The 13202-nt window shown below is 40.7% G+C and overlaps 1 protein-coding gene across 1 annotated transcript in view; it reads right to left on the bottom strand.

The window, feature by feature from the left end:
* The window catches only part of TPD52L1 (TPD52 like 1), an 84999-nt gene that overhangs the window by 18176 nt on the left and 53621 nt on the right, over nt 1–13202 (bottom strand). Inside the window, exons 4-5 of the mRNA XM_077811729.1 lie at nt 3731–3742; nt 1291–1392 (exon numbers count right to left, since the gene is read on the bottom strand). Coding sequence (XP_077667855.1) covers nt 1291–1392; nt 3731–3742 — 114 coding nt within the window. The remainder of the gene's footprint in view (nt 1–1290; nt 1393–3730; nt 3743–13202) is intronic.

Below are 13202 nucleotides of genomic sequence, written 5' to 3'. Positions count from 1 at the left end.
TTTTGTGCTAGGACTCATCAAATCTAAAGTGTTAAGAAATTTAGTGTCTGCAATACAGAAAAATACATCACTACAAAAAGCCTATTAACTAAAAATGCTGGAGGAGAAATTCTGTGCGCCTACCCTTTTTTAAAAAAACACTTCATATTGTTTATAGTTCCTTCCTTTGTTCCTTTATTCTGAGAGATCCTAGTGAAATTAACCTTTTTAAAGATACACTTGTCAGGTAGCTAAAGCCCAACACTTTGCTGGTAAAAAGCACAGATCCTAACATTTTCATAATATTTATATTTTCAATTAAACTTCTTTGGATCTAAACACTCCCAGCAGTGTTTGCAACCAAAATTTTACAGACTTGTGCTAGCATGTGAAAACTGGAAAGTGAATCTGAAATTAAAGTCTGGTTTATATACCGATTAAGCCCAATGAAATACAAAGAATAAACAAACAGTATTTTAATATTCTTTGTTTTAAAAATCAAAGGTACCACTAGTAATTCTTAACGGGTCTGAGGACCAAGATGGGCAATATGAGGTTCCGCACTAGTGGCAAGTGTCAGACTAGGGGCCTTGTTGCCCTTTCAGGCTAGAAAGAGGAGTTTTAGATCAGTGGAAAGGGAAGATTCCCAGAATCCCAATGGGTCAAACAGTACTTGCTTCTAGCTCTGGAAAGGCCCAAGATATCAGATACATTTGGGATTCTTTAATTTTAAATTCAGGCTAACGTCTTGACCTTGCAAAGAGATCCGTGTGCATGTGTGTGTCCTGCAAAGAGTCCCACTGAAGTCAACATGACTCATGTGGAAGAAAGGGTTTGTACCTTCACCTCTCTGCAGGCTCCATATTTTTTTATATTACACCCACTGTATTTCTGGAGTGAGCTGATGAAAGTGCCCAAAATGCTTTTCAATTTATGTTTCCAAGAATAGTTCAGACTGAGGCCTGTGTTCGTAGAAAGAGGTCTGTCTCTAAAATTCCATTTGTGAATAAATTAGAGTAGTGAAAAGTTAGCTGCATTTTCCCCCACTTTTATCTATACACCTCCCTAGGTTTGCAAAGTTATTTAGAAGGGATTCCAAGTTGCAATACCTTTTCTTTCTACCAGGATTCATAACAGAAATACATTTTAATACACAATTTTTTCCTTTAGGCTGAAAAATGTATAAAAATCACCACAACAAGCAGTATCAGTAGTAATACTTTAAACCCTAATTTTAGAAAGGCAGACAAAAACCTGCCATGTATTTTATCTCCCTCCCTGCAAAATAAAATCAGAAGTGAATTTCTGTACCTCATATCTCCAAATTTCTTGCTGATGGCTGTTCCTACATTGCTGATAGCTGCTGTTGCCTTCTGTCCTGCATGGCTCAGAGTTTCGTGTGTTTTCTTATAACTAGAAATAAAAGCAAAATAGTGGTAAGTTGGTCATATAAAAAGAGACAACAGATGCTCATCTGTGCTGCAATTCATTTTCATTCTCCATATTTCTAAACTTGAAAACCATTTCTATGAAGGGTTAAGAATGGAGATGGTTTGTCAGGTTAAGGTGTGCAATGCATGATTCTTACGCAGCTTTCCAAATGCAGGCTGGCCCTAATATGGCCATATTACTCTCCAGTGGAGTGAATCCCTCCCTGGGTCCCCTCAGAGACCATATCCTTTAAGTGGGTTGGTGCCATCCATTTAAAGGTGAAATGCAGTGATTCATTATACACCATAAATTCTGGAATATATTTTAATATAATGAAGATCAAAACAGTTTATAGAAATATCAGACACTATTTCACTAAATCCATCATTGTAAAGTGAGGGGGAAATTGTCCCTCAGCAGCAGCTGATATAGTATTGTACAGATATACATCCCAGCAAAAGTCTGAAGATACAATGTAGGTTTCTAACCATCAGAGGAGTTCTGGAATAGCCTTCCAAGGGAACCAGTGGGGGCAAAAGACCTATCTGGCTTTAAGATTAAACTCGATAAATTTATGGAGGAGATGGTATGATGGGATAACATGATTTTGGCAATTAATTGATCTTTAACTATTCATGATAAATAGGCCCAATAGCCTGTGATGGGATGTTAGATGGGGTGGGATTTGAGTTACTACAGAGAATTCTTTCTTGGGTATCTGGCTGGTGAATACTGCCCATAATGCTCAGAGTTCAGCTGATCGCCATATTTGGGGTCGGGAAGGAATTTTCCTCCAGGGCAGATTGGAAGAGGCCCTGGGGGTTTTTCACCTTCCCCTGTAGTATGTGGCTCGGGTCACTTGCTGGAGGATTCTCTGCTCCTTGAAGTCTTTAAACCATAATTTGAGGACTTCAGTAGCTCAGACATTGGTGAGAGGTTTATTGCAGGAGTAGGTGGGTGAGATTCTGTGGCCTGCACTGTGCAGGAGGTCAGACTAGATGATCATAATGGTCCTGTCTGACCTTAATATCTATGAATCTATGAATGTATGACTCAAAACACATCTTCTGTTTGAGTGCATGGGAAAAGCAAGGAATCTCAAAAGCTGTTGTAAATTTTGCTACAACTTGACTTATAATTTATATTCCTGGACACATCATCATCATCAGAGCTGATCAAGTAACAAAAACAATTGAGTTGAAATTTTAGCACTTTTTCTTGCATTTTTGGTCTAAATACAAAGTTCCTATGAAAAATCAAATTTTGAAAAATGTCAACCTATATTATTAATATTGCAATAGAAAACATAAGGTGTGTCGGCACTACACTTACAGGAAGATACAGTCCATAGCCACAAAGAGCTTGTACTTTGCCTTTATTAAGTATGTCATAGCCAGTAAAAATCAGGGTGATGACCAGCACATTTATTGTTCTCTGTACACACACACACACACACACACTCCATACATGTGTAGTTTTATATACACACACACACACACTCTCTATATATAAACTCCCCTCAGTTGCTCATATACACTGTCATTGTCTGTGCAATTTTTTTTTTGTTATCTGCAACTATTAATCTTGTAACCTGGTATTTAATCCTTACATCTTACTTTTTTAATTCAAGTGTTGCTTACTTAGGGCTTGATTCTGCTCCACTGAAGTAAATGGTAGTACATCATTGACGTCAATGGGAGTAGGCGCAAACACTTATCGCTTCAGAAAATTAGCTTAATTCTCTCAGTCCTACTCTATATCATTGGACTATCAAAATAACAGCTTCATATTTGACTTTTATATATGTGTGTATATATATATTTATTTAAAACACACCCTAAAATGTTTTACTTATCTTTTCAATTAGGTAAAGTAATGCCAATCTTTTGCGTTGCACTTTCTGTTATTCATTAGATACTGAAGGAAATAAAAATGCTAGTAAGATGAAAAAAGGCTCCTGAAGTAATCTGGACAGCAGATGCATATTCAAAGCAGTTCTGAAATCTTTCTTAAATCACTCATGTAATGTATGGCATGTGTGTTCAGACACAATCATCTTAATTCACATACTTCTGATTTATAGGACATGCTTTGACTTGTCATGCTTTCATTCCCCCTCAATGCTGTTTAACCTATGACTTGTGAAACAGTTTATCATTCCACTTTTCTGCACTGACAATTCTTTTGCTGAGCAGACAAGTTCTGATCACATTAAAGCCGCCCTCTCTAGGGTATAACATGACGTTTTCAGTGAAGCAAAATAAGCCCCAAATTAGGAATAATGACCTAACAACAAATGAAAGCACTTGCAATAAATTACCTTATACTCGGTCTATGTTGGTGGACAGGAACATGAAAGCATTATTTTGTTGGTCTTATTTATCCTTTCAGCACATGCAACAGAAAAAAACATAGAAAACCATACACTGGAGACCTGTTGGGAAACCTCATTGCCTAGTTCCTTCAGCAGAAAATTGTTGTCTTACTTCCTATACATATGAAAATAATATAGCTTCGGCGGGTGGGGGCCAATGGGGACAAAAGAGAGAAAATAAAATAAAATTTATTCACATTTACCATATAGTATGTCATATATATTACCCACATTACCTCCATGCTATGTCTTTTATAGCATATAATGATAAAAGAAGCAGAATTAAGAATTGCCAGGCAAATCGTGCTCCTTACTCTGGTAAAATCTCAAACTTGATTACTGCATTTTTTCCCAATGAACACACTTTGGTTATATATACTCCGTCCCCCCAAAGACAAATGTTTGCCAAACGATTCAGCAGGTGACAGTTCTAGAACTTCAGTGCTCTGCTCCTGTTCTCAGTAAGTGACTTTGCTATAATGACTGCAAGTGCTGGAGAAAAGAGCGACTTGCAAAGGAAAGAACAGGGATTATGCCTGGTGGTGGTTTTCTGGGGTTTTTTAATGATATGTAAAGAAGGCGCAAAAGTTAGTTTGTTTTTAAAAGGGTCTCATCTCCCCTTCCCACTCCTGCTTGTTTTTCACCTTAGAAATATCAAGAATGTCACATTTTTTGGTTTGAGTCTTACATGTGTATTGTGAGCTCTCTCAGCACTGTATTGAAAGGAGGCGGGTGGGAATGTTGAATCTTTAACAAAGCAATCTTTTCTCCCAGCTGCATATTTAGATATTGGAGTAAAATGGGTGTTACCAAAAACATACAAAAGCCAGAGAGTTTTAAACATTTTTAACAAGAACTACTTCCCCTCACATTTTATTATGTTTAATTGCTTGGTATCTCTAATACCATAATCTTCCCAGCACTTCTCCACAGACCTGCTCCAAAGTCCATGGAAGTCAAAGGAAGGTCTTTCCAGTAACTTGAATGGGCTTTGGATAGAGCCCCAGCTGTTTAGAAAGCCTTTCAGGGAAAAAAGGTAGACAATGTTTTACTTTTCAACATGATAAACTATTTGGGGGTGAAGGTGGACCATGAAGAAACCTTTTAGGCCTTCTGTATACAACCAAGAAGCTTTAAAAAAAAGGGGGGGGGGATACAAATCCATTGTTTTCCCTCATTTTTAGGTCACCTTTCAAAGGCACATTCAGGAACCAGGCTTGCTAAGCAGACCTGATATCTGGCCTTTCAACCTCCAGGTCATCAATTCAAATCCACTGCAAGTTGGTGACAGAAGGTTTTATTTGACAGTTGATTGATAACATCTGCCAAATAAGTTGGAGGTCTCATTCAAATTCACAGCAGACAGATGCTCACCTCACAGAATGCCATCAAAACTGGCTCCACAAGGGGGTGCCCCAGCAACGAGACCAGGACTGAATAACCATGGCGACTGAAACCTCATCTTAATAGGGTTGCCAACTTTCTCATTGCAGAAAACTGAACACCCTTGCCCCACCCCCCACCCCTTTTCACAGACCCTGCCCCCTGCCGCTGGCCCCAGAGTTCCCTTTGGCTGTGGTTCGCTGATAATGGGAGCTTCAGAGCCGGCGCTCAGGCAGCATGCAGAACCTCCTAGGCCACCTCTGCACCTTGGGGCCACCAGGACATGTCACCACTTCCAGGAGCCACGCAAAGCCAGGGCGGGCAGGCAGCCAGCCTTAGACCCGCTGCACCGCCAACTGGACTTTTAATAGCCTGGTCAGCAGTGCTGACCACCACCCTTAGGTGGTGCCAAAGCCAGGGGTTCTAGCACACTGCTGGAGCAAAGTAAGGAAGCTCCACTTAGTGTGACAAAGCTCTGTCCTTGCCTTCGTGAGTCCTGCATTTCCTGGCGGATTTTGCTAGCCTCAGAGGCTCACTGTGACCCTCCACGTAACCCTTCTCTCTCTCTAGAGACAAGGGTCACAGTCTACTGAGCCATTTTCATCATAAGCCAGCGAGGGAGGTGAGGAGAAGTTATCCTTCCTTGCACAGTCTCTGTTGTCTCCCAGTCTCAGTGATTAATGATGGGGCAAAGTGGGGGGGGGAGCCCGGGCCCACCCTCTACTCTGGGCTCCAGCCCAGGGACCCTAATAGTATCAGCTATGGTAGCTGACCTTTTAGAAACATGACATGTACAATTCCCTGGGCTACTTGCCCCACAGCAGCCCTCACTTCCTCAAGCTCCGCTTCACCCTTACCTCAGGGCCTCCTTCCTTGTGACCGATATGGTGTGTGCTACTCAGTCTCTCCAACAGCACAACTTCCTCCCACAGCTCCTGACATGCACACCCACTTGACTAACTGGGAGGCTTTTAACTAGTTTCAGTCAGCCCCTGATAGGTTGATTGGGACACCTGAAGCCAAGCATTCTCCCTGCCTTCTGGAAAGTTAATTGGCCCCAGGTGTCTTAATTGATCTGGAGCAGCTGCCATTTCACTTATCTTGGTACCAGGGATTTATTTAGCCTGGAGCTAATATATCTATCTCCCACTACTCTTCTATAGCCATCTGGCCTTGCCCCATCACATTAGCTTGTAAGCTCTTTGGGAGCTGGCACTGTCTTTGTTCTGGTTTGTATAGCGCTTAGCACAATGGGGTCCTGTCCATGACTAGGGCTCCTCAGCACTACTAAATAAATAAATAAAAATTGCTGCTTCCTGTGACAAGATTTTTTTCTTTAGATAACTGGAAAGTTCGATTCTTTAGCGCTGACAATCTGGCACCTTTTACTATCATTTAATGAGACCTGGGTGTTTTTGTATGTGTTTAAAATTGAGAGATGCTATTTTATTAAATTATTCTTTCTAATTTGCCTTATTTTTTTAAAAGTGATTCTCCCATCACTAATGCCAGCTTTATACCTATGTAATTCAAATGAGATCAATGAATGTTCTCTAGTGCAAGAGAGAGCAGGATTGGGACTTAAAATAACTTTTTACAGCTCTCAGCATACAGCTATGTGGATTGTCTTTATTAAAAAAATCAAATATAAACATTTTAGCATCATGGGAAGATTCATTCTTTCACAGTGGAAGCAAAATATACCCCAAAAGAATGCATTTTTGCATTTTGTGGTTGAAATCTTGGCTCTGTTAAAGTCAACAGAAATTTAAATTTCCTCTCCAAGGCACTGCTACTGTGTGCTAGGTTGATGCTGTGAGTGACCAGTATGTTTTCCCCCCTGCTACATAAATACCAAATGCTCCCCCCACCCTCAAAAAAACAAAACACACACCTGCCTGCCACATGGAATTCACTCTAACCCAGGGGTGGGAAAACTTTTTGGGCCGAGGGCCACATCTGGGTGGCGAAATTGTATGCAGGGCCGGGGCAGCGGGTTGGGGTGTGGTGTGCAGGAACGGGCTCAGGGCAAGGGACTGGGGCAGAGGAGGGGTTCGGGGTGTAGGAGGGGGCTCAGGGAAGGGAGTTGGGGTGCACAGGGGTGCAGGGTGCAGCAGGGGACTCAGAGCAGGGAGTTGGGGTGCAGGCAAGGAGTTGGGGGTAGGGGCGCAGGAGGGGTGAAAAGTGGCTCCGGGGTGGCAGCGGCATGCACTGGGGCCAGGGCAGGCTCTGTGCAAGCCTGCCCTGGCCCCACGCAGTGTCACTCTGGGAAGCGGCTGGAACCACATCCCTGTGCAGCCCCTCCGCGAGCTGCCCTTGCACTCCTCCAGGTACCTCCCCCAAAGCTCCCATTGGCCGCTGTTCCCCGTTCCTGACCAATGGGAGCTGGGGGGGGGCGGGAGCCTGGAGGCGAGGGCAACGCACTGAGCCCTCTGCCCCCCCACCCGCAGGGACTGCGCAGGGACGTGGTACTGGCCACTTCTGAGAGCGGTGCAGGGCCTGCGGCACCACAGGGGGCAATCCCTTGGGCCGGATCCGGCCCGCGGGCCGTAGTTTGCCCACCTCTGCTCTAATCTCTACTTCTGATCTATCACATACACCTCAAAAGCCCCTGGAAAGTTGATAACGTTTTATAAATATGCTGCTGATTAGAGACAAATTCAGAGGCTACAACCCAAATTCGTCAGATTCACACACAACAATTGATTTGTATTTCTAGGGATTAGAGGTTATCCCAAACTGACCAGCCAAAAGCAACATGCAATTTGATGGCTCTTTTCAGTAGAGGTAAAATAAATTCCATTCTCTCTGCCATCAACTTACCTTGGTCTTAAATGATTACATTTTCCAATGCTAAGCTCCATGCTGTCTTAAATAGGGATGCTTTAATGAATCAGGGCCATAATACAGATGAGCATAATTACAAGGTCCGCACTTCCTGATAGCCATATAAGGAGCATGTCACAAGGGAATTCATTTATGGGTTTAATATAGCTGGAAGCCAAGGCAAGAAACCTCTAGGAAATAGCAAGTGTGTTATTTAACAGAGAGAGTGACTGTACTCAAAAAAAATCTCACTGTTATAATTTAGAGCTGAATATTAGAACAAAACAGCTAGTACATGCCTTTTCTTTTTCACATGAGTATAAGCAGCTCTATGCCACAAACCACCCAGGTGTCTTATCTATGTATGTATTGCAAGTTCTACACATGGCACTGAAATGTTAAAAGGATAATCCCCAAATGCCTGTGTCCAGCAGAAAAGCACTTTAGTTAAACATAAATACATAGAAGATGACAAACTCTCTCATTTGTGTCTATAAAATACTACTTCGCTTAGAGCACACGTTCATTCTAGGGACCAGATGAATAAGGCAGATTGTCAGTCTGACGAATATAACTTTTTGTAGATCCCATAAGTACTCTGTCCTTCCTAATGTTTCTGTTAGGAAGAAGGTAGAATTTGTGTTCCTAATACTATAGATGTTATATAACACTAAATCCATCTAAGACGGTTATACAAATAGTATTTTTTGAGCTAATGACACCACCAACTCTCTGGAAAGCTGAGCTCAGATGTGGAAAAAATGGCAGGGCTGGAGTAGGAAAGCTTTGTGAAACTGTCAAACACTGACAGGAACAATAACGAAACAATAAATCAACAAGACAACAGGCAACACTGGCCATTATGGAGACAGGAACTTTAACTTGGACTCTGCTAAAATTACTTCAGGGTCAATCTAACACAGGGATGAAATCAAAGCTTTCTCCCCTCATATTTTTATCCTCCTTTCAGATCACTAGGAGGCATGTAATATTTTTCACAAATGACAAGTCCACACAGTTTAGTGGTTTTGCCTCATTATACATGGTTACTGAATTCTATGTTAACCGTGCATTTGTTAAACATTAAACATTATTTGTTCAGATGCTTTTGGCGCCTCATATTTATATGCATAAAAGTCTCTCTTTTTAGACCATGTCATTGATACTGGTAAGTGGTGACCTCTTTAGCAGTGTTTCTGACTTCTGGGGACATTATTACATCTCATCAGCATTAACAGCATGAGCCAACTCTTTTCAAATTCTTATGTAACATATACTTACTTGCTGTTTTTTTTTAAATACGCTCCACAATTTAAATGATTTTCAGAAGCCTCTAAGGGTAGCAATGAAATTCAGTATTCAGGTTAAGAACTACTAAGGCGAATTCAAATTTGCTCTGAGAAAAAAAGTGTAGAATAGACAGTGTTTATTAATTACCTCCTTGGACTGCCGAATGCTCATATCTGCTGAGTCATGTGATCTATAACAGCTTTTCACTATTGGCCTTCAAGTGACCATTATTTATAATTACTTGGTAAGCAGTGACAGCGTGGGATCTGTGAACATAAATGACAAGGTCTTAAATGGTCAAAAGCTGGCTGAAACAGGGCCAAATGACCCTGAGTCTTCAGATTGGGAAGCCTAAGATGCATTTAGAGTGAAGATATTCAAGAACACTGACTCACTTGTGTTAGTTTCACACGGTAAATTTATTAGGCCTCTCTTCATGCTCACACTGATGTAAACCCACTGAGTTTAATAGTTACTCCAGATTTACACTAGCCTATGTAAGAGGAGAATCAGACACTGATTTCAATAGAATTACTCCTGAATTACATTCAATTATAAAAATCAGGCCTCCTGTATTTAAGGCATCTACATTTATTTCATGGTATCAGAGGAGAGGGAAGAGGGGATGCATGTCGGGGAGGGGGAGGTGGGTTTTTTTGTTTTTGTTTTTTTAATTGTCCATTTTTTACTCTGCTTGCTTTATCCAAAAAGGGGTTAAATAGAATTTGACACCTGAGCAAATATGGTACATGAACCACTACCAGGATTAATCTGTAATTTAAACTGAACTGCCTCAATCTGAGTATTTCTAGTATTTACCTTTTGTTACCTTCAGCTGTAGCAATTTAGTTTAAAACTTCTTTTTTAAATGAAATTCTCAGTTCATTTTTCTCTGCAGGAGATAGTACTTAGTGATTCCAATAACCTTCATGATGATATTATTGGAGGCAATCTTACAGCAGACATGCACCATGTAGTTAGATGATATTTTTCACAAACTATGTACAGTAAAATAAACTTAATGAATTATTGTGCCACTGTGGTGCTGGATAAACTTACCTCCCAGGGAGCTAAGATATCCTCCATACGTAAAGTAGACTTACAGTATATTTTGATCATATCACCACCTAACAAGCTTGAACATTATGTAATCCTTCTCGCCTATTTGCATTGTCTTGAATGATGAGAACAAGGCACTACTGCTGATTTTTATGGCAGACTTAATTCAACCAAATAAAGGGAAATATTGCTTCACACAATATGTAATCAGCAAAAAATACTGCTTCACACAATGTATCATCAGGCTGCACATATTTATGAGGTCATCAAGTTAGATACTGTAACTGGATACTTAAATGACCAACATTTGCAATTACACAGAATAAAACTGGATAATCAAATCTCATGCTTCAAGGTACCAGCTGATCTCATGTCAGGAAGGAATTGCTCAACTGTCAAATGAAGTTTGACCTTCCTTTGTAGACTCAAACATAAGCCAGTAGAAAAAGGATATCAATATATTATTTCTATCTCATATGGCAAGTCATGTATTTGATATGACATTTTGATTTAAAAACTTGCATTCTATAGAATTAACAACATATTAGTTAGATTAAGAATTGGCTCATTGACACATCTCAAATACAGCGAGTGTGGCTGTTTCTAATGGGTCTCCCAGGATTGGTTCTTTGTCCAATGCCATTCAAATTTTTTTTTTAAATCAATGATATAGATGAAATCTTTGTTGATAAAGTTGGCAGGTGACAAAGATTGGTGGGACTGTAAATAAAGAAAACAGCTTACTGTTACAGAATGATCTGAAATTGCATGGTTCAGTGGTCACAATCCAACAAGATGTACATCTCATCATATCAAGTCCCTGCCATTACAAGTGCCTCAGGAATTGGTGACACCTTGGTCTCTCCTGTTCTCTTCCTGTGGCACACAACAGTTCGGTCTCCTGAAGACTGAAATGCTTAGTCTAACCCAATTTACTGTACAGGGGGTAACTGAGTGAAATTAATGGCCTGGGTTATGAAGGCTTAATGAGCTAATGATTCCTTCTGGCATTAAATTCTATGAAACTATGAATAATAGTGTATAATATTTTAAAATCAGCTTCAGTAAAGTGTATGACAACATATACTGTAAATTAATGTACCTTCATTTTGCTAACGACATTCAATGTTGTTCTGTTTCGGTCTTTTCTGGCAAAGAATAATCCATTAGGAGCTCTCCTCCATGATAAATCATGAGATGCAAGATGACTCAAACAACAACAAAACCATACAAGAACAGAGCCTGGTGGCAGAAGCCACGTCTTACAGAGCTTGCTTCTTTTTCTGTTTAAAGCATTAGTCAGCTTAAGAATGAAATGTTCTAGAATGAATGTAAAGCAGCTGCGTTTCTGGAAAACACTTGACTTTATAGATATTTTGCTGGGGATTTCATGTGAAAGCTGAGGGCTGACTAGAGCATTAACTAACATTTCATTTGAGCTTTAAAATGCATGTAAATGATATACGTTGCAAGAGTAGTCTATTCTAATAATCCACAGTTAAGAACATGTTCTTAAGAATGTCAGTGACTGAGCTTGTATCTTGCCATCTCATCCATGCAGATAAGCACAAAGGTTTATCAGTGACCTGAACTTAATTCCGACTCTGCAATTGTGTGACAGCAGTTGCAGCTTTCTCTCCTCTTCCTACCTGAAACCTATTATAGCATTTACAGTAGCAGTGAAGCCAAAATGTAACTATTTTGCCTAATATAGCATTGTAATTGTCTCCAGTAATGGCCAGCTCACTAAAATGACACCCAGAAGCATCCCATCAGGGATTGATTAAAAAAAAAAATCTATATTTAAAGAAAAGGAAAACCCTTTTATCAGCATTCACTGGCACTGCTCTAGTTAAAGCTGTATCAGCACTTTCAGGATAAACCTTTATTTTCAGGTATTTATAATTTGGATCAACACTATCAAAGGTCAAATTCATAGCATCAATTGAATTAATCCATTTGTACCAGGTCAGAATATAGTCCTTCAACTGTAATTTGGAACAAAACAAACACCCCCCCCCCCACCCCAAAGTTATGCCTGACAGGATTTTTGTTAACAATGTAGCCTCTCTCCAAATATATTAAGACAAATGGAAATTACATGGGCACTCTGAAGGGAGAATACCACCTCAAATAATTCCAAGGAATTATGCCCCAGTTTGCCCTCACCCATGGAGAAATCTAAAGAGCAGGCCAGAGGGTCTGGAGACTTATGTATGAGGTGTGCATACAGCAACCACCGAGTGTGACTGAAGCTCAGGCACACATCTCCAAGCTTGCTTTGTCTTCCTGGCTTAGGTGGTGGATCAGTGAAGCTGCAGCAGCGCGTGCTTCAGTGTGGTCTATACAAGACTTCCCAGAACCCTGGGTAATTCCTTGGCTGGCTTGCCCAGACGAAGTGCGTACCGCCATGGCCTTACAACTCTGAGCAAGTTACATTAAAGCGAACAGTACAGACACCCTGTGATGTTCTCTTGGTACAGTTCCTTTCCCTTGTCCCCTGTAAAATGGGCAGAGGGCTCTGCCCACAAAACCTGCAGATCCTGGGAGATCTGCCGAAGGCTAGTACTGTGCATACAGCACTCTGCGCTGCCTCTTGGGTCTCCTGCCTCGGCTCCATGACTACACTGAAGTCACTGAATGAAATTCCAGCCTCACTGAAGTCAAAACAGTTTTGCCATTGACTTAAATGACCAAGATTTCACCTATTACATCTGTCTGGATCTCCACTCAGAGCAGGAGGGAGGGTGGGGAGAGAATCTACAGGATCAAGAAGGGTCCACTGAGACATTAATACTGACTGTTATATGTAATACTGTCCACTGTCCTGTCATATTTAAAACTGTGAAATGTTTTGGGA

This window comes from Eretmochelys imbricata, chromosome 3 (genome assembly GCF_965152235.1).
Source record: "Eretmochelys imbricata isolate rEreImb1 chromosome 3, rEreImb1.hap1, whole genome shotgun sequence".
NCBI lineage: Eukaryota > Metazoa > Chordata > Testudines > Cheloniidae > Eretmochelys > Eretmochelys imbricata.
Note: the sequence above shows the minus strand (reverse complement) of the source record. Positions and strands in the feature narration are given on the sequence as shown.